The sequence below is a fragment of the Rissa tridactyla genome, chromosome 5 (assembly GCF_028500815.1).
Source record: "Rissa tridactyla isolate bRisTri1 chromosome 5, bRisTri1.patW.cur.20221130, whole genome shotgun sequence".
NCBI lineage: Eukaryota > Metazoa > Chordata > Aves > Charadriiformes > Laridae > Rissa > Rissa tridactyla.
In genome coordinates, this window is record NC_071470.1 from 75,155,020 (window position 1) to 75,181,298 (window position 26,279).

Consider the following 26,279-nt stretch of genomic DNA (forward strand, 5'->3'; position numbering starts at 1 on the left):
CTCATACTGTACTGTTAGCCATTGTTATAACTTCTACAGTACGTGCAACACATTCTTAATAAACATTTTCCTCCCCCTACCTTAATGCTTTCATAATACTTTAAAATGAGATCAAGTAAATTGATTTGTGTACTCAGCTTTTGGTTTTTTGGGGTGAGTTTTTTTGGTTTTTTTTAAAAACAAGAGAAAAGTGTTAAGATTTGTCGATTTTGAGACAAAATGTTCGTTAACAAAAACCTGAAGTTTGTACTTTACTAGTCAACTAGTTTAAGAAAGCCTGAAAACTGGCAGCTCTATTGGTATCTCAATACAGACAGACACACTTGGAAAATCAGACTCTGTGTTTGACTAACTAGTTGGCCTGTCTTATTAAAACAGGGTCATATGCATTACATAGCTAGGATCTGTGTTTTACTTTTTTGTACCTTAAATTATGGGCAAGAACTACGTTAAGACAAACCGATCTTCAACACATACTTCAGGAAGATTTGTTGCCATTTTGAATCAATTTTAAGACACATTACTGTTCATTTCAAATCTCAAGCATAATTCAAATTCTAGTAGTTTAACTCTGAGAGCGTCTCCCAGTTAAATTTAAAGAACAATAATTTACAGACTAAACAAGATATCTAGTCTAGATGTGTTTAGTCTGGAGAAAAGGAGGCTGAGGGGAGACCTTGTTGCTCTCTACAACTACCTGAAAGGAGGCTGTAGGGAGGTGGGGTCGGTCTCTTCTCCCAAGTAACAAGCAAAAGAAGAAGAAGAAATGGCCTTGAGTTGCACCAGGGGAGATTTAGATTGGACATTAGGAAAAATTCCTTCACTGAAAGGGCTATCAAGCACTGGAACAGGCTGCCTAAGGAAGTGGTTAAGTCACCATCCCTGGAGGTATTTAAAAGATGGGTAGACATGGCACTTGAGGACATGGTTTAATGGTGGACTTGGCAGTGTTAACAGTTGGACTTGATGATCTTAAAATGTCTTTTCAACCTAAATGATTTTATGAGTCTAAATTTGTCATGATATTATCTAATTACTTACTTTGAAGTCCCATATCAGAGGAAACGTGAAGTTAAGGTGTGACGTTCAACAACCAATTTTTCATTTGACTCAATAAAAGCATAAAAATGTAGTAGTTCAGTATGATAAAGCAGCCAGACATTTCGACTATCAACCAACATGTTGTTTCAATATATCAAATATACCCATAAATTGACATCTCTATCTTAACTGCTGTCATGACAAAAACATTCAACATCAGAGGGAATGCTGTGTACCCTGGAGAACACCAGCAAGCTAAGTCAATATTAGGTCAGATGCTGCCACCTTATATTCCTCTCACTGGGGTGAATGAACAAAGAAATAGATTAAAATGGAAACACAAAAGCTTGCTATTAACATATTTGAAGAAAACTATCTTGGGCAACAACAGGATTACGCAGCCAGGTAGGACAGGACGATAAAAAAAAAGCAAAAAGCAAAAAAAAAAAAAAGCAAAGTTCATACCTGTCAAAAGAATCTGTTGCTACCTTGTAGAGGTAAATAAAAAGTTTGCTGCAGTGTCTTAGCGTAGGTGACACAGAATCCAGGGATATTAGGTCATCCTCCAAAAGTCTTTGAAATAGTTGTGTATTTGAAGGGAAGACATTCAAGGGGCTTATTTTTCTCAAGTCTGAGAAGCAGCCAAGTAATCGAACAGCATCTGCCAGTTTTTCATACTGGATCTCTGTTTTGAAGAAATGAGAATTGGCTGGCTCGTAGCGCATTGCTGCAGTCAATGTGCAGAACACAGTGTGAAGCAGTTCAAACACTTGATTCTGGTTTACTTTCTCCCAGCCATTCTTAGGCGGCGAGCACAAAGATCTTTCCATAGCAACGAGTAAAGATGTGACATACACAAATCCACCAACTTTTCTAAAAACAGTTCTTGTGCGGTGACTTTCTCTCAACACTGAGAGTAGGGCCTATGGACAAAACAAACAATCAAAACAAAGAATTAAAAAAAAGAAGCAGCATTACAAACAGCTTGAAAAAAGGTAGGAAAGTTTTGCTAGCAAAATCCTCATGTGATTTGTCAGTTTGGTAATGCCTGAAGTCTCCAAAGATCAACTGTACTGCAAGAGTCCCCATCCTCAAGAGCTTACAAAATACAAAAAAAAAAAGAAAGAGTGGGGGAAAAAGCAAAGCATTACCCCTAATTTAGAAATAAGGAATTAAGGAGATAAATAAACCTGCCAACAGAAAAGACCTGACAAAGCCTAGAACGGAACCCAAAATCCCCAGGTAATTCCCTTAGTGATAAGGCAGAGAATATAGCTATTGGAAAGGAATCTACTCTGCCATCATAATTCACAAACCATTTCAAACAAGAGCAGGCAAACAACTGCCTCTAGCAGTGAGAAATCCAGACCTGGGAGCATCCTAAAATGGGTCTCCCAGAAACCTACAACGCATAAGCATCTGGCAGCTATGAAGCAACAACAGCACTCAACAACGGCAGCAAAGAATTAGCCCCAAAACCACATTTAGTTTTAGCTTTCATCTATAATGCAACCCATAAATCTCTGAATTGAGTGAAACCTGATTTTAAGAGTTGCTGTTCAAAAATAAGCCTGAGAAAGAAACAAAAGTGGGTAAAACCTTACTTGCTCATCTAATACGAAGCCAGAGCATAAACAGCAGAAACTACATGAATCTAGGCGATAGAGAATAATACTCATTTATCTGTGAAATCACGGGGTGGGGAAGCCCATCCACCCAACTAAAAACAAACAAAAAAACAGCTGTCACAGGATGTTTGACCCACATGTGAATATGGAATATAGAAGAAAAAGTCTCCCTACACAAAGCATCACAACACAAAAATGGTATTGATGCAGAAAAATAGGCTAGAGGGGCAGGGAGAGTGTTTCATGACCAAAAGTTTACTTCTTCAGAATCACGCTTTTCAAAAAAAACAAAAAAACAAAAAAAACCAAACAAACAAAAAAAAAAAAAGAACACCAAACCCAGAAGATGGGTAGTGAAATAGACTGTCATTCCTTTGAAGGCAGTATCTCATGTCCTGCTAAACCTGGATAAACAGTAAGAGACACATCACTGCACCATTCTGGGCTGTCAGTTCCATAACCAAAACTTCTGAAACCAGCACTGATGAAAGACAAATACAACGAGACAGATGAAGGAAAGAAACCCTGACTTTGGATGTTAAATCCATTGGGGAACTGCAATATCCTTTCTCTCCCCTCAAGTACTGTGAATGAGACGTGCTCAAGAATGACTGAAGACATTGACATGTCAAAGACACGAAGACAAAACATGTCAAATGAATCATTTTATTACTAGCTTTCCTTTCTGCCTTTTGAAATAATATGAAGCTGCTCATCCGCCAGAGAAATATTACAGCTCCTTTTAACAGAGATGAACCTAGATGTCTCAGAGTTCTCTCTGGTAAGACTCATTTACTTATTAGTACTTCTCTCAGCTTCTCTACCCTAAAATAACAGTGTTATGTCAATTTACAAAAATAACACTTACTATTCTGTGAAGAAATTGTGGGTCTAGATCAGCAACCAAAAAAACTAATATGATAGAAAACAGATGAGAGTCTTCTCTCTTCCTCCTCCACTAGTAGCTTTACTTTCCTACCTTCCCACTTCCACTTGCTTAAGCTAGCCAGCTCTTCAGCTTTATCTTCTACTGTGGTCACTACGATTTACGCTTATATTAACTAATTCAGCACTCATAACTAACAAATTGGTAAAATAAAGTAAGTCTGCCACAGCAAAACAGAAGCCAGGACTGAAAATAAACTTAAGTGTTACATGCCTGCTTTCCTCCCCCCTCCACGTATTCTCATTATTTTGAGCTGAATAATACTCCTCCAGGAAAGACTATCATAACGTAGAACCTAATTTCCTATCCACTGAGGCCGATTACAAGTGATGATGCTGAAAACACTTACTCGCTAGCCTTCACCTCTGATTATGAAACCTGCCATGGACAGATGGAAGAAAATAAAAACCATGCATCAAATGTACACATTTCAACTCCAGAAACAATCTACATTCAGTAGCTAAGTACCATCCACCCAATCCAATCCCCTTCTCAGTGTTTTCTTTTTTAAAAGAGTGGTCTTAGGAGCAGGAGTCCTGAGCAGTACTTCATTTACCCTTAAGATGTCCGTTTTCAGCTGCAGTTCCGTAGGTGGAGCCGAGTGCATCAGTCCCAACAAAGTGCCCATATCATCTTCTCCGCTAGGTGACAACACCAACTGCTGGATGATCATCAGGGCATGCTGTCGGCACTGGGGATACTTTACTATGTTGTGCACGCATCTTGCGCCACCAAACTCCCTGAAAATACCTACTCAGAAAGGGGTGGGGTCGGGATAAGCGCATAAGGAGTATGAAAAATACAATCAGTAACAAATAATGACAACAACAGAACACGAAAGGTGCTTATTTTCATTTCTACAGATTGAATGGCAGGAATTTAGCACTATGGATGTTTAATGTTTACTATTTTTCCTCTCCTACCACAAATAAAAACAGAACTTGAACAACATTCTTCTGACAGTACTTTTCACTAAAGATGTTCACTAAAGGACCAACAGTAGTTATTCTTTTCATGCCAGAGCTCAAAGAGTCACAGAATGAAACAAATAAAAAAAGTATAGCAAACCCTCCATCTTTACAAAGACTATATGCTAGTTCGGTTAAGGATAACATTTATATTAAATTTAGTTCATTGCCAAAAACATAACTAGACTGCTTCTGGACAAGATGCGCAAACTAGGAGCACTGGTTGGGAAGTGATTTGGTCCATCCACAAGATTCACAACATTCTGCAGAGGTTTTCTTGTGGCAAGAGTTACCTCTGCAGAGATAAAGCTTAAGTCAAATAACGGTTCTCAAGCTTACTGGATACTCAGAAGAACACATGTGTGATGTCCACTGAAAATTAAATGAAAATTCATCCTGAAAACACCACAAAACCCAAATTGAAATATATGTGGCACATGTAACGTGTGTTTACTACAGTGTCAGCATCTAGAGTGCTACCCTATGTTAATTACTGAAGAAGAAAACAGAGTAGGGAAATGGATCAATGCTGCACTACTGCGTCAAAAGGGATCATTTTCCTTGTGACCATAAACTAAAAGAGTAGTTTAAATGACCAAGTTCAGGATTAACAAGCTAGCCAGGACAATATTTATTCCCTCTAATGCACATATAGAAACCTTAGTCCCGCTATCCATTTCCGATTTCCTGCTTCCTCTGACATTCGTTGGACGAGATACAGACAAGGCAAAAGGAGAGGCCTCAGACCCTGAGACAGTTAAGTTGGTTGCATCCCTTTACAGACAAAGCGCATCTCCTCAGTGGTCAGATCTCTTGTTTTCAGAGAGACCAACGTAACATTTTATACTTCTCCCACTCTTAGTCTAGATTCTCAACTATCCAGTGAATTTGTCTGGGACTGAACACCCAAATTTCTTGTTTGAAATTCAGTTATCAGTTATGTAATATTCAGGAAACCTTACCAGAGATACTGGTTGAAGATCAGAAACCAAGCTTTGAGCGTAGTATGAAGCGCTGCAAGGCTGCATAATGCCTATTTATGCCTCTCTGTGATGACCTAAAAACCTCTGCTGGCCTCTGGATACAGTGCCCCTGGGCTCACATCACAGCCATGCTGCACAGCCAGCAAACGCAACTTCTCTGAGAAACGATTTCTTAACTCCTCCAGTATAGTTCTGTCATACTCCTGAACTTGGAGAGCTACTGATGAAATGAGGCCCTCAAACTTTCCATTAGTCCTCAGAAACGTCGTCTGTGGTGTCATCCCACAGTCCTGATGTGTTTTACGCTACCCTCTTATTTCTCTGGTAGACACTCAGAGATTAACAGTACTGAGAAGTAGAAATGAGGTAACGATGGCTGCTTCAAACCTCCTAAGTGAGGTCAGGAACGCCATTTAAGAGCAGCCAAGGATTTGTCACAAGTCAGGTGGACGCTACCACAGTCAGATCATAATCCCTACCTCACAGGAGCAAGGCTCAGGTACCTGACGCCACGCAGGCACATATAGTCCAGTCCTGTGAAACAAGACCTGTTGCTTCCAAAATACAAGGCAGTTCCAGTCCTTCAGAGATGTAATAGTCACATACTTACACCACCTCCTCTCATTCATCCTTACAATCAAACAATCCTGAGTTTTTGGTTTGGTTTTGGGTTTGTGGGTTTTGTCCCCAACTTATCCTTACATGGAAGTCCCCACCTGTACCTTTGTGCCACTCCTTTCTCACTCATTTCTAATTCTACCTTTTCTTACATGGCAAAACCAAACTGAGTGATAAACATACATGTGTGCAATTGATTCATGCAATTCATCTGTCATCTATACCAATCCCTCTTCTAAAACCCTCTTATTTCAGCCTAATTCACTTGCTTCTTGGTTCACCATTGAACCACCATCTAGTAAATCACAGATCATGTTTTTTCCCTTTCCATCGATAGAAGAGGTGGCTTGGTGGACAAAAGGGAAGTGGCAAAGGAGACACATTTCAGCTTCAGCAAAGCTTCTGGCAGTGTCATCCATAGCCTCCTCAAAAGCAACCCAACAAAATGGTCTAAACGCAATCATGAGAGACTGACTGTGTAACTAATTGAAACATCAGCTTAGAGTAACCTCTACTTTGCTGCAATGTCCTTCTGTTTTGACTAAGGGCATGCAGCTAGGGTTTAATCTCAAGTGCCATGAATAATGCCTTTCCTGATGGAATGAAGAATTTATCAAGTACGTGGACAAAGCCAAGCTGGCAGATGCTGTCAATGCTCAGTGGGCAGAATTCAACAGCCATCTTCGAAAGTGGTTTGAAACTACAAGCTGAAACATTACAGAACTTGAAAACAAGTGCAACAGTGAAATAGCACAGACAACACTGGAGGTCACTCCGACACTGGGTGCAAATTTAAACAAAAAAATTTGCCCAGGCAAAAGCAGAAAAGAAACAAGTTACAAGCTTTACATCATTAGCCCAGGAACTATGTTTAAACAGTGAGCTGTCAACGAAGCTGGACAACTTTCAGGATTTCATTGTTAAGCATTTGTCGCAGATTGTAGTTTCTCCTACTTAAATGAAAACAAAAACAAAACCAGAAGTGAGAAAACACCAGTCAGAATTGAGAAAAATGAGGAAAAAAAAAAAAAAAAAGCCTGCTGAAATAAGGATGTTTCATGGCCTCCAAGACCAGAAACTTCCTGGTTCCTCAGGGTGGTGTCCGTTCCCCCCAGCCTGTTCATTTTCTTGTGTAACAGAACAGACAAAAAAGGTTTAGAAACAGTTATCATCCTTTCTCAATCTGTTATTTCAAGCTCAGAGACAGCTTTACGAATGTGAGATACACATACTGTTTATTTCAATGTCATTAAGTCTTGGCTAATGAAGCATATTATAAGCCTGCCTGATTTAGAAAAGGACACTCATAACAGAGCCCTATTTATAAGTACTGACTGGGAATACGCTCTTAAAAATGAAAAGCCATCTTTCACTAAAGATGCAAGCATTATTAATCACAGTTAAGTAGACGTGACGCTGTCAACAGCAAACTACATTATTATGCTTAAATTTTTCAATATACAACCCGTGTTACAAGCCCTACTAAAAATTATTATAGTATTGTTGGAGAGTGATGGGGTGTGGTGGTTGCCTTCAGGTAAACAATAGTAAAGAAACTAAAGTTAAAAACAAACACTGTCTTGTACTCGTTTATTTTATGTGCTCAAGTTTATGCTACTTATTTTCTCTTCCGGAAAAACACTGCAAGAGAAAAAGTATATTTTAGTGTGTTTCATTACTTAGTGGGAAGATAAAGTCAAGACTACATTGCTTTCAGGCATGATTTTATTAGTTACTTTTTTATAAATACCTTGACAGTGGTCTCTCTAGTTACCTGCATTTGTGTTTGATCCTTGTAATAGTACTGTCAAGGTCTCCATAACCAATAAAGCCAGCTGCTTTTGGTCCTCAAATGAACTGTTTCTTGAATCCCCTAAAAAATAATTTCAGAAGCTAAAAGCCAGAGTAAAAATCACTTTTTAAGATGCTTCTCAATACTTTCCACCCACACCTTTATTTTCTTTGCTTCCCCAGAGAACATGCAGCCCAACCAAACCCCAAAGCAAATTAAGATTTAGCTACACATGCATACCTGAGAAATCTTAACTATGAATTGTTTGAAAAGTTAATTTATAAAAACAAGAATTTAAACAGAAGCTTTTGAGCTGTGTAAGCTCAGTGGCTAACACTGCAGCTGTATGTGTACTTTCATATCCCCAACTGTTGTTTCTTGAAGCCACAAAACCGTACCACGGTTGAAGACTTAACAGGATCTGCTCCTGTTCAGCATTCAGTACTTGAAAAGAGAAATTCCACACAAAAGCACAAAACTAAATTCACATGATTACAGTAAATGCGCTGATGATTCAACAGGTGTAACAGATGAACCAACACTGCAAGTGGCATCTTAAACACAGAGTAACAGTCCAGAAAAAAAACCAAACAAACCACATTTTTTTAAAATGACTCTAGTAAGAAGCAAACCACAACACAAGGGCATGTGCATCCAGGTAGCACCCTCATCAGATGTCAGCTTGGTCCATTAATTTACAAGAACATGAGAACTGATGTGTCTGTCAATGGAGCTGCTGGCAAGAAAGCTTTCTAACTTTAATTAACTGCTACTGCTCACTAATGAAGCTTCAGACAATAAACCCAGGTGAAACATCCAACAACCACAAATAAAAAAAACAAGTGTCACTTATGCACACCAACTAGACTGCAATTTGAATAAAGAATGTAAAAAAAAAAGTGTGTGTGTGTACACACATATGGCACTTCGGAGTGCCTGCTTCACAGGCTAACCAGCGTGTTCATCTCTGGAGATGAGATAGCTATTTATTTTTTTAAAACATGCTTATAAAAACGTAGACCCAACTTATAAAAAACTCTGCAAAAAGAGCTCAGATATGCACTCTGTAGTACTTTTTCGAAGCCGGGGCTAAACACAATGAAATGCACAAGTATCTTTTGAAAGGAAGAGTATAGATCCTACGTATTGCTCCTTCACTTGCTCTTTTCGTGTTAATTAACAAATATTAAACCAATACGTCAAAAAAACCATTTAAAAAGGAAAAGATGAACTCCTATTTTGCATTCATACAGCATCTTTCATTAAAGCTTGCCTCAAGCTTCTCGCAGGACGTTAAGAGAGAAGCAATTCCAATGAGCTTTTAAGATGGCCCAGCAGCCGCCAGCACAACTCAGCCCTTGAGATACATGTTCAGACTCTCTCATTCCTCCTCTTAAGTGCTAGCCCTCCATCACTCCCAGCCAAAAAGACATGTATTAGTAAAATGGAAGAGCAACCCTACCTTGATCATTCAGTGCTTGAGTGGGATCTTTCAGAAGGGCTGCATATTTATGAAGAAGATTTACCATCACCTCCAGAAGTCCCACTTCCCTGAAGACATCCTTAAAGATGTAGTCATGACGGGTGAACTTAAGGAGTGTCTTCATGGCAATGATGCTACACTGAAAAGAAGTGCTGGATTTTAAAAGAATGCTCACACTGATCAGTTCTTTACAGGGTATGTAATTCAAGCTGAAGACTACAAATTCCAGCATCTCAAAGTATTTGGTCTGCACTTCTGGAAGTTTAGGAATTTTCTCTGCAAACTGAGACAACGTGTGCTGCGATTCCAAAATGAAGTAGTTGGCATTGTCCGCCATATAAATATTTGTGATGGCATCAAGGATGATTTGTGCTAGATAGTTGGTTTTTGCTCTCAAAAATGCATTCTGGAGGACCGAAAATGCTTGAATATTCCTCACACTATGACCTAAATCAGGAAACAAAGTGGGATGGGAGGAAAAAGGAAAGAGAAAGATCTTAATCATCATAAACAATGAGTACACTTTTTAATAATGATCCATACATTTTAGTAAGCGTGAATATAATAACAGTACATGTCACACGTAATAAAAAATTTTGAATAAAACCAACTCTTCAAAAAAGCCTCTGCAGAATCATTTACATTGAAAATCCTACAATCTACTGTTCATTAAGATGGCATCTTCATCTTTGAAAGTGTTTATATAAGCAGCTAAATGAAAGATCATTTCTTTAAAATAGGTAAGTAAGCTGACCTATCGTTAAAACGTGAAACAGGGTACAGTTCTAGAGATAAAACAAAGCCTGCCTGTCACCTGCCCAGGCCATAAGAAAAGTCGTTAGAGCAACAGTAACGTGTTCTGTATTCCATAATGCAGAAACGCAACTCTGCCTTCTACAAGTATTCGGCAGGCTACGTTTGGAATAACGACCATCTGTATCCCCTCACTCAACAGAGCAATAAGCGATGACAAATCCCTGTCAGCCAGGTTCAAATCTAGACAACCTACATGGCTTCCAAATTATCCTCTTGCTTCCACTCTTTGGCAATCGCCTGTGAGAAAAAGAGAGCTACGTGTAGAGAAACTCCACCGGGCAGCGTAAGGCCAGCAGCTCCCTGCCTTCCATAGAGAGGCTGCTTTTGCTCAGGTCTGGATTAACTGTTGTGAACAACCATAGCGGTATCGGAAGGTGGCCCGGGGCTGGCTTTGGGAACCAGGCCTGGGAATAAGATAGCTTTGGCAGGGTCCAGTGCTGTTAACGATTATGGAACTAAAACAAAGGGAAAGAGTCGCAAGGCATAACGTAGCTATAATATTAGCACACATCTTTAAAACCTCAAATTTCTTCTTATAAGTACCTTCAAGTTGAATAAAATCTCATTCATTTGGCCAAAGGATGCATTATTTATGACTGCTCCCTGTGGCCTCCAGAATTTTCTATGGGCAGATACTGTTTTTATTCTACTAAAAAGATGCCTCAAAGCCAACTTTTTTAACTTCTATAGGGACAGTACAAGTCAGAGTGGACAAATCCCATGATGCAGAAAACAACTAATGGTAAAAATAATTTAAAAAACTAAACAATGAAGAGTGAGAACCGTAAACACAGTCTAAACAAAGCATTTAGGATGGTCTAACAATAAAATCGTATTTTCTAACTAAGCAAACAGTTGATCTGATTTAAAACCCCTTTCATAGACAAAGAATCCTGATGTATTACCTATGCTCTGTGGAATGCTACTCTCTGTGTATAAACTAAGTTGTCCAATTTAAAAGTAAATTCAATTATCTTTGCGTCTAGCTTCACCACCTTCCCTGCCAGTATTTCTCCAGAAGGCAACAGGAAACTTCCTTGAAAACTAAATGGAACAAGTTCAGATACTGGACGAATATGAATGTTACATTATAAGTCACACTCATTTGTTTCTAAAAGGATATTTTCTACATGCTTTCTTTACAATGAAAAATGTGGAAGAGGGGATTTAGAGCTTGTTAAATGTGACAAGAACATAGACAGTGACAGATACAACTATTTATATTCTAATTTTGTATCAACAGTTGCTCCTGGCAATCACGTAGATTGATAAATTATCTTTGATTATTACGAGGAACCCTGAAGAAACCGAATCTTAACCAGCTCTTCAGAGTTCAAGAACTAAGAGGATTTAAATAGAAGCAATTAAGAAAATGAGCTAATATGGTTTTCATAAAAAGACAACTTGCCAACTTAATGAAAAGCAGGTAAAAGAAATTGGGAGATGTCGTGACAAATATCAGAAAATTAAATAAAAGAATTCCTTTCGAGATTGCAATAGGCCATGGTTCTCTCATGTTATTGTATCAGAAGAGCTAATTAGCTTAAGCAAAAATTAGTATGTTATTATCAAAACATGGAGAAATTAAGCTCTGAGTGTGACTGTCACCTTCTTTCTCTATTTAGAGCTTAGGGAAAACAATTCCCATGAACAATGAACTCTCTCAATACCAGCAAAAAGAAGTCATTGTCCAAGGAACCTAGATATACAAGAGAAACAGGGAAAGTAAATCCATCAGTCCATAAATCCATAAATGTAACCCTATCACAAAATTTTTTCTTCTATCCCTGGTACTACTAAATCCCATACATGCACCTACTAAAAGGCCCATGTAATAAACTAGCTCCCAAGGTCGCTTAAATTCCAGACTCCTTAGTTGCATACAAGACCTACCTGAATTTAAAGTTTATACACAGGACGTGAAAAATAAGTTTATTTTTATAAAACCCTTTCTCCCCTCAGACTTCCTCAACCTCATCTCCAGACCATAATTGACTATGGTTGCAAGCACACCACAGATTTCATCACTCTGTGAACACTAGCGATTCACAGATTTCAGCTCACAAATTACACTTGCCTAAGCTGACAAAAACTAAATTAAAGCAAATCTGGTGCACACACACAAACAATAAATTTCAAACCAGCGCATCAGCCTTTCACATCAGTTTAGTAAAAGCAGCTTAAAACACTGTAAGTCAAAACAGTGCATCTCTCCATTATGACAATCTCTAAAAATGTCCACACAGAAACTGTCAGCTTTGCAGTGACAGATGTTTGACTCGGCCTTTAGTCCCTCAAGGACAAAAGCCCCACACTTTCTTCTTTGGATACCAACCCCATAACAGGACCTTTGAGACCAACAGAACTAAGTATTTGATGTGCAATCTTAGTAAAAGAACCTAGACTCAATTGCAAATAGTTTGTGTAGTATACAGCTTCTCTGTATTTTGTTATTTACATTTAAAAAAAACCAACAAACAAACAAAGAAAAAGAGGGAGAAAAGCAAGCAGACTCACCTTTGCCTGCAGGCTGTGGGACTGCAAATCCAGGTAGTAGGAAAGGTACTCCAGTGGTAACACCAGCTGGCTTTAATTCGTTGACACCATATGTTGTTAAGGAAGTTATCAAATTAACTAAGTCCTTCAAAGCATCCTTAGATTCAGCCTCTTTCGCCTGTTCTAATCTAAAGAAAATACAATAGATCAAGTTAGCAGCACTAGTTTATTTCAACTCAAATCACTTTAGTAAGATACCTCTTCCGTTTTACTCTATTAATTTAGAGATCACACTTTTACTGCCCTGTTCCTGCAGTATTTTACATGTTCTCTGTTCATATTTCATACCATTAAGTCAGTCAAACATTATTGAATTTATGAGAGCATACATTATTTCCCATAGAAATTCACCTCATAAATCCTTCCTAGAACTCAACAGTCTGCTAAAAAGCAGCAGAGACATCAAATTTACTTTTAAAATCCTCTTAACAAACATGAAGCTATTGGATAGGAAAATACCTAGATAGTCTGTCATTAAATAAATCCATAATAAACTTGCTAGATTATATCTGCCACTGCGAGCTAATATTTTATGCTAATGCAATGGTATCTTGGTAGAAGCCTAACACTTGAGAGCACACAATGAAACATCTTCATTAGAACTGCAGACCCTTACCCTTTGAGCAACAAGAGGACAGAAATGCTAACATCCCATTCCAACCAATGTTTACCACCAGCAACGTGCCATCAGACCAAACCCTAAAAACTGACTCCGAGCCCTAGAACAATGCTAATTTTCCTTCTGCTTCAACAAAAATTAAACTACATTTAATTACTTACTAACTCGATAGTCTCTACAGAGAAAGATGGTGACCAAAATCTCCTATTCACTCATGCAATGCAACCTATATTTTTCTTCTTGCTGACAAGTGACCGTGGGAGCCCTTAGAAGCAGCTCATTCTTCATCCTCCATCTTCTTCTCAGTCAGACATGGGGCTGAACCTCCTTCAGACAGGCGTTACAGAAGGACTTAGCTCATCTATTGTCATTCTACTAAGCCTCCACACGCCCTGCCCTTTCACATTGAGGTGAAACTACATACTCGCTCCTTTGGTCCTCACAGACCTCCTGCAATTTCTTATTAAGTCACCTTCTTCATATGTCCTTCAGCATTACCAACTCCGAAGCCTTTCTTCTTTGCAGCTTGATGCCCATTGTCCATATTTCACACCCCTACGTGACAGTCAGCTTCACAATAGTGCCATAGAGCTGAACAAGTCTCTATCGGTAGATTTGAGCCAAAACATGTCCAGGGAGAATACATTACTGTTGTTCATCATTGACCAATACACAGGCTTGCCCAAGTTGATCGTTTTTTTAAATAAATTACATTTCGATTTGAAGATCAAATAAACTAAAAGTTATAAGGAACAGCAAGAGATACGGCCATCAAAACAGCAGTCATTTTTTGAACCATCTTCCGTCTGCTCTACAATACACACATTGCTAGCAAATACACCACACGGTGTGCGCTGTTCACCTTATTCCAGGCATTTCTGCAAGAGCCTTAGCAATTTTCTAGAGTCACCCTGGGAAGAAGCAAGGATAATGCATTCCTACACTTTTAACCTTTACTGATGTCAACTGAAGAATCCAGGTGCTCTCCTTCTTCAAACAGACATGCAAACCTCTAGTCTTCCTATACATATTCCAGGGATCCCCCATTCTTTGATTTAAAGGATGAGCAACCTCAGGAGAGAGTTTGTTTAAAACACTTGATCTACAGAGGATTGCTTCTGTACCTGAAAATGACATTGTTAATGAAAGCATGTTCCCCTCAGATTCCACCTAAACTCTGGCTGACAGTTTATGGAAAACAATGGAGTTTAAATTACATCACTTTGAATGAATGCGTTAGTAAACATAACACACTCAAAACCGCCATTCATACTATGAGAACAAGAACAATTCCTTAAAAGGTGTTTTAGGTTTTGTGGCACCAAAGATGATTTATGAATAATTTTAACTGTGATTGAGAATGTCAAACGTCACTTCTATGTCTGGTATCCATTTAAAACAAAAAAAACACCCAAAAACATACTATGTAGTAGAAAATTTAGCTCAAGTATTTGAGTGCCAAAACCTAGCATCCTAGCACCCAAAATGAATGTCTTGAAAGAGGGAGAAAACAACATTAACACTTCCCAGGCTGTTACAGCACTGTTTCTAAGCATTTTTGACCCGCGTATACTTCATAAGGTGTACACTCATAGACAATATTTCCCAGTTTCTGTCTTAGATTTGTAAAACATATAAATATTTCAACAGCTAAGCATGCTTCTTCAGAACTTCATAGCCAAGCAAAGCAACACAGACTGACCATAGATTTTACAGAAATAACGTAGCAGACACTAACGTTCTGAGAAAGAAAAGAATGAAGTTTTTTTCATGGAAAGAAATAAAATCATGGACGGATCAAACAACCAAGTTTTGTTTGGGCAAGCATTTTTATCACCATATTTTGTGATGCATTAGCAGGTTAGCAGTACCTTTAATAAAAAATACAAATTAAAAAAAAGAACTTATACACTGGTTCCCTAGTAACATGAGAGTTCTCTCCAGCACTCTGGTATTAGAATTTATGTACAAAAATGTCTCTTCAATACTAAGTAGCATGCACCACATTTACTTACATGATTTTGCATTACAGAACACACAAAAACCCAAACAAACCCAAAAATCACTAGTGGCAGTCAAAATTTTATTTTCTGAATTCTTTCAGAATTTTTAGTACCAGTTGTTTTTAAGCATCTGGTTTCTGTATGTGCTAAGAAAGATTTAGTGATACACCAATAGCAATGAATAAAAAGCTAAAAAATATATAGTTTCATAAATGGAGAGAAGCACATAATTTCATGTTTTGGTCCCACTATCTCCATTTCATAATAACCTATAATCGTTTATTTGTTCAAACCTATTCGCTTATGCTTTAGTAAGAAATCTTTTCAGAAAAAGCTCACAGTGATCTGCCTGCATTCCTTCAAGCACTTTTGCATACCTGAGGAGGAGGTCACAGAGGAAGTTATATCCTTGCCATATCCGAAAATCATCCAACAACGTTTGGGATACATCACTGGAGTCTTTGAGGAAACAAGAAAGTCCAGCAAACATCTCAACTATTTCTAGGGGAGAAAGGTCATCAGACTGCTGCATGTTCTGAACACATGTGGACAAACATTCCTTTTCTGAAAAGAATCGCAATTAAAGAATTTAGAATTTTACTGACATTAATCACAGCAAGAAGCTTAACTAGTACAAGGAACACGGTAATAAGGTAACTGTAATTGGACTATCTCTTATCACATAACATTTAATATCACAGAGTGTGATTTGTGATCTGAACCTTAACCTCTTTTTGCCAATCCCTTCCTCCTTTTTATAATCTTTACTCTTGTAGACGACTGTATGGACAAATACTGGTTTTACCTTAGGAGTTTGACCGGATAACTCAGTAGATTAAAAAGACAAGTATGGCAACTGTAAATAATTCTAAATCATCTTTTTTTTCTCTTAAAATACAGTTATATAAAGTCTTGTGCTACTCTAGTTAGCATTTCTTTGGCTGGCGTATTTGCTTTCCCAAGACGTCTTGATCAAAGAGAGACAGCTCGTCTTGTTCTGCGTACCTCTCCCACTCCATCAGTTCATTGGTCAGTTGCAAAAAGCTTTCCCAAATCTATAGCCAGATTTCAGGCTGCACTCCTGTTTTAAAGATGCTCCCTTCAACTATCTGCTATTTTAACTTTGCAGCGTGTGCAAGACAAGTGCAAATCTTTCTAGATAGACTGGTAATAAAACGTCTCAGAGATCAAATCAAAGCATGAGACAGTGAAAGGATGCTCCTTTGCATATGATAAAATGTCTTAACTTTTTTCCTGAATATGAGATGAGCCTCTTGACAGATGTTATCTCTTAAGTCAGGTTTATTTTTTTATCAAGAAGCGAGAGGGAATGCCGACTGGTTTTCTTTTTAAGATTTTATTGCACTTTTTAAAGAACCTAGAATATCTTTTGATATGCCAGCCTCACTCCTCTGTGGATCAAGCCCGTAGAGAAGCGATGATGGTAGTAGCTGCAATATGCTGAGTGACACAGTCAAAACTCGGTTGTTTTCTTTGTCGTGCTTCATAATGTTTTCACATATATACACACACCTTCTACAATCATCAAACACCCACCAGAATGCTGTTACAGATGCAGGCAAAATACCTATCACCTTTTAAGTCCTATCAGAAAATACTGAACTGCTGACTATTTTGTGCTTCCAAGGGATACCGTACATTCACATCTTTCTGACTGGAACTGGAAACATGCTGCTAGCACAAGAAAAAACACAGACTGAGATTTTCTGTGAAGTACGTGGGAGCAGGGTGATGTATTTCGCAAACTGTCAAAATGGTTTTGTGCAGCTTTGTAACTACTTGCTCTCCAGGGTGTGAGGAAATTGTGGGCTTCTTTTCTTCCAGTAGGTGTACACTGCTAAAATGTATGATAAGGATGTTCGTTCACTTCAACAGTCACTCCAATTTAAAAACTACAAATGCTTCTATGTTGTCCTACAGTCTAAAAGCCCTAAATACAATATTAGAAACAGATTCTACGAAATTTCCTACCTAAAATCCTACATACCTGACCACCAATGCAGTTTTGAATTAATGCAATACGAGTACTTCGTATGCAAAACTGCTCCTGGGTACCTAGTATCCTCTCCAACACCAGTTAGCATCTCGCTTTGCTCTCACAAATTCTTTGTTATGAACTAGCTTGGCAGCTGCCCTTGCCAAACGGACCATAACCAGGCCCTTGTAAAGATACGTGATGAATAAAGTACTCCTTAAATTAGCTACCAAAATCTGCAACCAGCTACAGAAATACCCCGGTATGCTACAGTTTCCATGCCTGAAACAGTCAGGATGCTGTTTGTCCCAAAAAAGGACAGAAGATAGAATGGAATGATGCTGGCTGACAAATTCAGTCATTTGGTGGCTGGCAGGTTGAATTAAGCCCATGAGATGATTTTATTTTGGCCTTCCAGAAGGCATAAAACCTGTAATCTGTAAACCGTATGGCAAGGCGGGGAATACAAGGGCGCAGCAGAAGAAACGCAGGCTGGCTGAGTGGTCAGCAATCTAGTCAGTCAACAGGGAAAATGTAGGTACTGCAAACACATCCAGCAGCCAGGCTCTTCCCAGCTGTGTCCCAAAATCTCTGCACTTGGTTGTGACGCAGGCTCTAGGACAGGCTACACGTAAGCTTCCTAGAAGCACCAGCACTGTGAGACCACCTCCTTCAGGCAGAGGCGTGCGTCTGCCAAGCGAAGGACAGCCTCTCCCTGGGCCAGGCCCTAGGGACAACAACCTTGGGTTAGCGACTCCACAGGGAAGCTGGGCTGGATCACAGGGGAGGAAGCCAGTTGGCTGCTCCATCTGTCAGCACTTGGAGGTTCACCCTGAAGTGTTTCTGTGCCCATACGCCACGCTCCCTCAAGTATTTCCTAGTGCCTGCATTACACGGGTTTTGCTGTTACCAGGGTATGCCGCCTGCTATGTACCTGGATAATGGAGACTACATTGCAGATCAGTGGTGGTTGTAACAGTCTCGCCCAGCCTCTTCCTGCAAATGCAAAATGTTTGGGAGAAAAAAATTTTCTCCCAGCATACCCAAATTCACTCTCCCTGGTTTGTGTAACACACCAGTATTTACTACAGGGCAGCAGCTTTCATGGGCTTCTAATAGATCTGTGTCAGCAGGACACATGGACCTGGTTCCTCTTCCTGTGGCTTCCTCAGATGTCTCTACACTTTTATTGCCACTTAGAGTGGTACCCAGACAAGCAGCTGTAAACTGGAAACTGATAGCTTACCTTGTGCCTCTACAAGGGGCTGCTGGTGCTAATTCAAGCGCAGGACTGAAAACAACTAGCTCCTGTTAAGAATTAATGCTCGCAGCCAGAATTACAAACTTATGCATCTTCCCAGTCAATATTTTTCAATACAGGCAGTTACTGATGTTACCGAAAGCCTTTCCTCTTGGTCATCATAAAGTCTACACCAAAAGATAAGGGGAAACTCTCTCCTTCAATGTTAAGTTGAAATGTGGAGAAGGCAGACTCAGCCACAAACATCTCTCTCACTAAACAAAATGCTCTGAAATTTTACCTGTATGTAAATAAAATGTCCAACCAAAAAACCTAGAAGCTTTCCTTGATCTGTTATTTTTGTGCCTATTTCCTACCTAAGAAAACTATGAAAGAAGAACAACAGAAAAAAGACCAATAAATAATACTGGATAAGGACACATACCATGAATGTATTTCACTACATTGACGCTAAGGCCATGACGTGATATGGTCATTAGTACTTCCCCTGCACTCTTCCTCCAAGGCAGATTATAGGGAGGGCACCATGAGGTTATTGCACTGAACAGAAGCTGGAGATCATCCTTTTGAGCCAGTTCTTCCGCCGGGGACACAAAACTGCACAATTTTACTAGGATCTGAAATAATAAGTCATTAAATATCTGGCATTAATACCCTGATCATTGCTATTTTTGCCCAGACTTAGTAAAAGGCGAAACATTCTTCCATTAGCATATACATTAAAAAAGGTAACGCGCTGTTTTCCCTTTGTTTCTCTAATTTGAATTGAAGAAAGGTTATTCAACACATGGTTATTTCAAGTCTCACTTCAGTTTAAAATGACTAGCAAAAGATCAGCAGCAGAGTTTAAATCTCTTAGGCTGACACAGCATACTTGTGTGGATACCAGGCTGTTCCATGCCTGGAGAATCTGCCAGCTACAGGTCTAAATGCTGCAGTGAGGCAGAGGCTCTGCAAAGCAAACCGTTTCGTCCCTTCCTAATGCAGGAAGAAGGCTATCGATGGGTGGCTGGCAGAGCTGCATCCATAACATCTTGGCCAAATGAAAACAGGCAAAACAGTGTGGCAGGAAAGGCTACAGCAACACTGTACACCTACCTGAATAACCGGCACCTGGATCTCTATTTCCAGGTTACCACAAACAAGACAAAACGCAGCCACACAAACAAAATTACTATGTTGCACTCCCTTTTCTGCATGTTTTGAGGACACCTGATGTCCATTTTGTGTCTTGTGCAGGAAAAGCTGAGTCTCCCTCTCAGAAAACTGGAGGAAGACTTTGCAAGGCTGTCTGCATCCGGGGGAGGAGGTTTGGAAGCCATCTGAAACCTCACCCATTCCAGCCAGCTCATTTGAGAGCACACCACTTTACAGGCCTTGAAGAGGGACAGAAAAAGAGCTGAGTGGTAATGTACTGTGGGGAAACCTACGTGGTAACATTGATTATTCATTAACTCTGATGACTGAAACACAGCAGAGCAATTTCTGAAAGATAGCTCACAGCACATCGTGATTGCTGCTTTGGAAGACAGCCTGTAGTACTAAGACAAAAGAGAGACAAATGGGTATGTTCTCATATAGTGTCTGTTACTGGGCAGACACTGCAGCTAGTAATTGTGGGAACAGGGCTCATCTTTACTTCTGTAATGCAGGTACCAAAATGCCTCTCAGATGTTCTATTTACAAATTTTAGCACCGCCTTCAAATCCCTGAAGGACATGATTGCTGACCGACCTCTATGGTTTTGCATACGTGGCTACAATAAACCTACACAGAGATGCATCCAGTCTGCACGTGGAAACTGTTAGTATGACCATGGTCCCCTTTCTAATGGTAACCATCAGCTCCTAAAACTTTCATCAGGAGAACATATGGGAATTTCCTTGCAAGATCTCCAGATGAAACCAGGAGCAGATCAGATGGAGTCCCTGGTCTCCCTGGCAGATCTGGGGGATAATTGTAATAGTAACTGCAAGCTCAGATGGTTCCCATATTTAAATTATTTGTCTCCATATTCATGCCGTATTGCCATAATTAAAGGGAAAATAGCATATGTTAAATTAATTCAAAGATTATTATTAATTCTAATGTTTTTTACTACGTCTATTTCAATCAGTAATGGCCAAAGATATCAAAGACTAGGACCAGTTAGATTAAAACAGAATAGGCAACATGTTGCTCCTTTTAAGCATCTGTGCAGAAGAGCTGCACGCATTTTTGTGGAGGAGATATTTGCCAAGGACAAAAACCACAGGGGGAGTGGAAATACGAACCCAACTGTGCTTGCAGGAAAATCCATCTTACTCTGAGCCATCAGTTTACGAAGAATCAAGGTAGAGCAAAACCTGGTTCAAGTGAAAAGTTTCCAGACTTTTCTCACATAAAGCATTTCCACTCCTCTTGCAAAGTCCATGACCTATTTGACCTTTCTTACCTGTACAAAGACTTTCTGTAGTAGCGCTCGGCGCTCTGCGAGAGGTAGTTCATTCTGTGCTCCTCCAACTACCTCAGGCACATGTGGAAGGTCAAAAAACAGATACAGACATTTAACAAGTGTGGAAGGCACTGACATTGTAGTCATGCAGTCCACAGTTTTCTGGGGAAAAAGAAAACAGAACAAAAAAAACCAGTTCAGCATATTACTATATTCAAAAAGTCACGCTCCTATAATGCAGTTGACTCAAACGCTGTTTTTTTTCCTTTCTCACACCTTTGGTGAGGTGTCCACACCACAGTATAGATTCACCATCTATTGCTAAATGCCTACCTAAACAGTAACCTCAAAAATAGGATCATAATTTATTTACACGACAACAGCATTTAACAGACACAGTTTGGAGCAATCACCGCACAGGACAGAAACAAAAGCTGACAGTCTGCCAAGAGAAGCTTACAAGTTAATTACAAGACCGTCAGCCAAGCCCTCATTAGCTATGTATTCTTTGTATCTGTAGAAATGGGAGTGGGAAGAGGACTATTCAATTTATACTCTCACTTGGCAAGAAGGTATAAGCAGGCATAAGGAGCAAGGTGGTAGAAAACATGAAAGCATCAGTGGGAAGAAAAGACAAATTGGGGTGGAGGCTGGTGACATACTAAACACAGATAACATCACGTGCCGAATTATAAAGGCAGATTAGAGCAGAAAGAACAAACCACACAGCTGTCCAGTACATTGCCGGAGATTGGCTCTCTGATGGAGGGCAGCGCCAAGAGCAGAGGCAGTGAAGATTCATGATATCATCTCTGCCGCTGGCTTCTCTTTTCACAACTGCTGCTGCCCTCCTTGAATGGGGAGCCCAAGTTCAAGTGATTTAGGTGCTGTATGTGACATGCATCACATGGAGCACTAAGCAGCAGCATGCAAAAGAAGTCTTTGGGGAACAATAAGAGTTGCGTGCATGATTCAAGAGAACATTGTAAGTTAAACTTCCTAAATGTTTTTCTTAGGCAACTGAAACCACACAGAGATTAAGCAGAAGTTCTGTGGCAGTATAACAGAAAAAGGGTCTTAACACAGAAAGCAGAATATAGTTACATCTTTTAATGCGTGTTCACGTGGCTCATTATTTTATTGGTTTTGTCTCTCCCACCCCACAATTTATTTTTAGCCTCGCTGTTTAAGACTAACCTGTCCTGATGAAGCTAGTAAATTGATTGTGGTGAGCAGCATCCAACCTCTACTTGCTTCTTCACTTTGATTGACCTCCAGAAACTGGACTATAGCACGACTTGCAGCCTCTGTAGGGGAACAGTTAAAAAAAATGCAATAAGAATTCAGTCTGACAAGTCTGCAGAAGGAAACACGTCCTCTTAGCAGTCCTGGGTGCTGAGCACAAATTCATCTCTGCAGCACTACTTGAAAAATGTAGGCTTAGGCCTACACTCTCCAGACACACATTCCAGTCTTCCACACGCACTTGGCTTTGACACTAGCAAGGCTGCAAAAAGTACTTTTTTGGGTCATGCATCATCCTTTAAACCAGCAGACAGATTTCGGTAACATGCAGCAACTTCTGTTTGAGTATTTTGGCTTTATCAAATACAACACACTCTCTTTTCCAGAGACATGAAGTCACCATCACTTAGTGGTCTCATGGGAAAAGATGATATTCAATCTCTGAAAAAATGCACTGCACTGAAATAACAGTGCAGAGCATAATGGGAAAATACTGGAGGGAAAGAGAGGTGCAGAAAGATAAAAGGGATGAAAAACAAGAACAAAAGGTAAAATTAAGACGAAGATCAGCAATTAACACATCCCCATCCTAGATTCTTTGGAAAATGAAAATGCTAACAACTTATGGCTAATTCTTACAATCCAGGGGCCACTTCTGGAACCAGATGCTATTCTGTATCAGTCAGGTAAACATTTAGAGCCTAGTAAACAAGTTATCAGCCTCAATAAATAAATGAACAGAAAATGCAATCCTATTCACTGCTGTCTAAATACACACTTATGTTAAGAAATCTATAATGCCCATCATGGTGACTGTCCATTACCCTTAAGGGAAATCTGAAACCATTTTTCATTAATAACTGCATATCAATCATCTTCCATGCTTTTAGTGTCAACTAGGACAGAAAGGGAAGGTGCATAATATTGCTTAAAAAAGGAATTACAAAAGAATTACCAATGGAGGAATAAATCAACAATTGAAGAAAAATCCCATTTTAATCTTGGTTTGTTTACTTCATCTGCTGTCAAGATTCCCCAGCACATACCCGTGATGAAGTTTGTTCTAGAGTAAACACATTTTATATGGCAAATTACTCTTCAAACTTCCAGCATTGATTGCACTGAAAAAATAATTTTCTGGAGCACCAGACTGTATGCTGAGCTGGACTAGTAAACCTATGAAGTAGGTGATCCTAAAAGATGTCTACAGTTGTTCGCTTTACATTCCTAACATTAACTTTTCCCAAGAGAGACTACCACCATACAGAGCCAACACCATCAGCCTCTGTGCTGGTGTTGGTACACTCTGCGTACTGGTGAATCAACGTAATAAAAATCACAGTGTAAAGAAACTTTTATCAACAGGCGGACAGCTGGTAGATGAAGAGAAGTGATTACCACCCTCTGCACAGTGCTTGTTAGATCACGTGTGGAATGTCGAGTCCAGCTGCAGTCCCAAACCAATACAAGGAAGACAATGAGCAACCAGAGTTCAGCCGAGGGCCACTGAGACGTCTGGAGGCTGGAGCACCAACCCTGTGAGGAGAGGCTGAGGAACCAGGGCTGGCTCAGCTGGGAGAGGGAACAGCCTCGGGGGCACCAAACAGCAGCCTCAGTGCCCACGGTGAGGGGAGCTACCAAGAAGTCAGAGCTGGTCCCTTGACAGCACTGCACGGCTAGAGGGTGAGAGGCTTATACCGAGAGAGTTTCAGACTGCATATAAGGAGACATTTCCCCCACCCCGAGGACAGAGATGCACTGCAACAGTGCCCAGTCTAAAGCACATGCTTCTTCTACAATGATAGTGCCCCACCAGCCCAACGTTAGGTGCCATTTAGTAGGCCTGTTCTCTTCCTATCTGACCACAGACAGAGCCGGGCAATCAGTCTCTGACTGGTAACGAACAGGGTGTGCACAGCCTCTTTTAGGCATAGTCTCCAAAATCCACCCATGGAACAGTGTCTTTTGGTCATCTTTGAAAGCAAGACTCAAGGGTTAAGTATACGCTTCTGAAAAAGTTGTCATGCTGCTGGCATCCTAAATGGCATAGCAGTTGAACACTATAAATAGCAGTTTCAAAACTGTCAGTCTTAATTAAGCACTACCTAAAACACAGACAGCATTTTAAGTGCAGGAAGAAATTCTCTTGTCATCTGTTCTGAGCAAATTTGATAGCACTATCATTTAAGATTAATTTCCATCATCAGCGCTAGTCTTAATTTATTTCTTGTACCTTTTCTCTGGTTTTGAAGCGCTCAAGTCATCTTTTTAATATAACGTCCTCTGTGTACTCCACCCAGATGTCCTTAGCCCTTCAACTTCTGCAGAACAAACCTCTGAATTTAGGATTGGGATATGCTAGCTAGTAAAACTGGTAAAAGAGCAAAGAGAAAAACCTATAAAATAAAATGTAAGTATACGTATCTTGACAACCGTGCAGCATGTACGCATAAGCGTGACCATGATTATGCAGTTACACAGCTAATACACAGTATTCAGATTTTTCATCATGGATTCAGTATATATCGGATGGAGGCTTGGTAAAATAAAACACCAGAATTTGCTTCATATGTAAGAGATGACATTGGTGCTTTAAATCCCGGACTTCAGAAATGCAGCAGATGGAAAGCAATGGGATCAGACCCATTCAGGTTGCTAGCAAAACGCAGCACTGCATTACAAGTAATGCTATTGCCTATAGCAATAGCACTAAGGACGAACTCAGTACATGATGGTTTTAGTTAGATATTCTAGTGCCACAAACAGCATATAATAGCATCATCAGACTTTTGTATAGCTTACTCTTATACTAGAGTGGAACGTTAGTGAAAAAATATCTGTGCGTATGCCAAAGGCAGAGTGGAGGGGAATGGGAAGTATGGGTGGGTGTGTCAGGGGGCTGGTGGGGAACAAGCAGAAGTCAGGGACCCCTTCTCTATTCGAGCCTTCAAGAAGTCTCTACTACTTCCAGGGAATGCCCAGAAACAGAGTCTTTATTGTTTAAACTCTAGGTATCTACCTAGAGTTAAAGAATACAAATCGTTCCAACTGCCTAGATAGCAAGAGAGAAGTATCAACCCAAACAAAAAAGGGATGGCAAAAAGCCTTCCTTCAATCATCAGGAACAGTGCAGTGCTGTCGTCACAAGCCGCAGATATGAAGTGGCTGATGCCTTTGCAGTGTGCAGAAACAGAGGGCTGCTCGTCCGAAGATAAGCAACTTAACCGTGCCAGCATGTAGCCTCACTAACCCAGCCAATAAAAGAACGGGCTTTCTAGGATCTCTTGGAAAGGCACTGTATTGTACTACACTTGCCTTGCAGAAGATCTGGTAAAGAGCATCAAAAATAACTTGAAGGTTAACCAAAAGTAGCAAGATATAGCAGTTGTTGATCAGAACTGACTCCTGATGAGTAGTTGATAGGACACTGCTTCCCTTCCAGAGCAATTTCAATAAATTCAACCCAGAATCACCTTGTCACCCAAAGTACAGAAAAGCATATACAGATATATACAATGAAAAAAACAAGACAACTGTAGTCACAGCACGTGAGATCATTTCCAATATACTCTCTTCTTGAAAGCAGAAAAGTTAACTAACGTACAAAAAAACAGTCTGAAAGCAGCCCCTAAATCAGCTTATTTTCATGAGAAAAAACCTCAACTCTTCAAAGAGAAGCAGACACTACAAGTGGACGCTATCGGGAAAACTTCAGACTTCATTATGGGAAGAGCCTATAGTAGAAGCTAAGTAGCTTCCTTTAACTACTATCAGTAACTTACCATAAAAGCGAGATGGACTTGAAAAAATAACACTAACTCTTGTGTATTTAAGACAAATAAATAAAATTCGTTCCGCTGATGTGATAGAGGTAAACTGCAATAAAAATG

The 26,279-nt window shown here is 39.7% G+C and overlaps 1 protein-coding gene across 7 annotated transcripts in view; it reads right to left on the reverse strand.

Moving 5' to 3' along the window:
• Positions 1-26,279, reverse strand: part of WDFY3 (WD repeat and FYVE domain containing 3) — a 178,025-nt gene that overhangs the window by 84,890 nt on the left and 66,856 nt on the right. For all 7 annotated transcript variants that reach the window (XM_054202046.1, XM_054202045.1, XM_054202043.1 and 4 more), the window contains 9 exons: positions 22,342-22,451; positions 21,145-21,306; positions 19,135-19,327; positions 15,831-16,017; positions 12,793-12,959; positions 9,439-9,906; positions 7,959-8,057; positions 4,172-4,365; positions 1,507-1,964 (listed from right to left, as the gene is read on the reverse strand). In XM_054202046.1, coding sequence (XP_054058021.1) covers positions 1,507-1,964; positions 4,172-4,365; positions 7,959-8,057; positions 9,439-9,906; positions 12,793-12,959; positions 15,831-16,017; positions 19,135-19,327; positions 21,145-21,306; positions 22,342-22,451 — 2,038 coding nt within the window. The remainder of the gene's footprint in view (positions 1-1,506; positions 1,965-4,171; positions 4,366-7,958; positions 8,058-9,438; positions 9,907-12,792; positions 12,960-15,830; positions 16,018-19,134; positions 19,328-21,144; positions 21,307-22,341; positions 22,452-26,279) is intronic.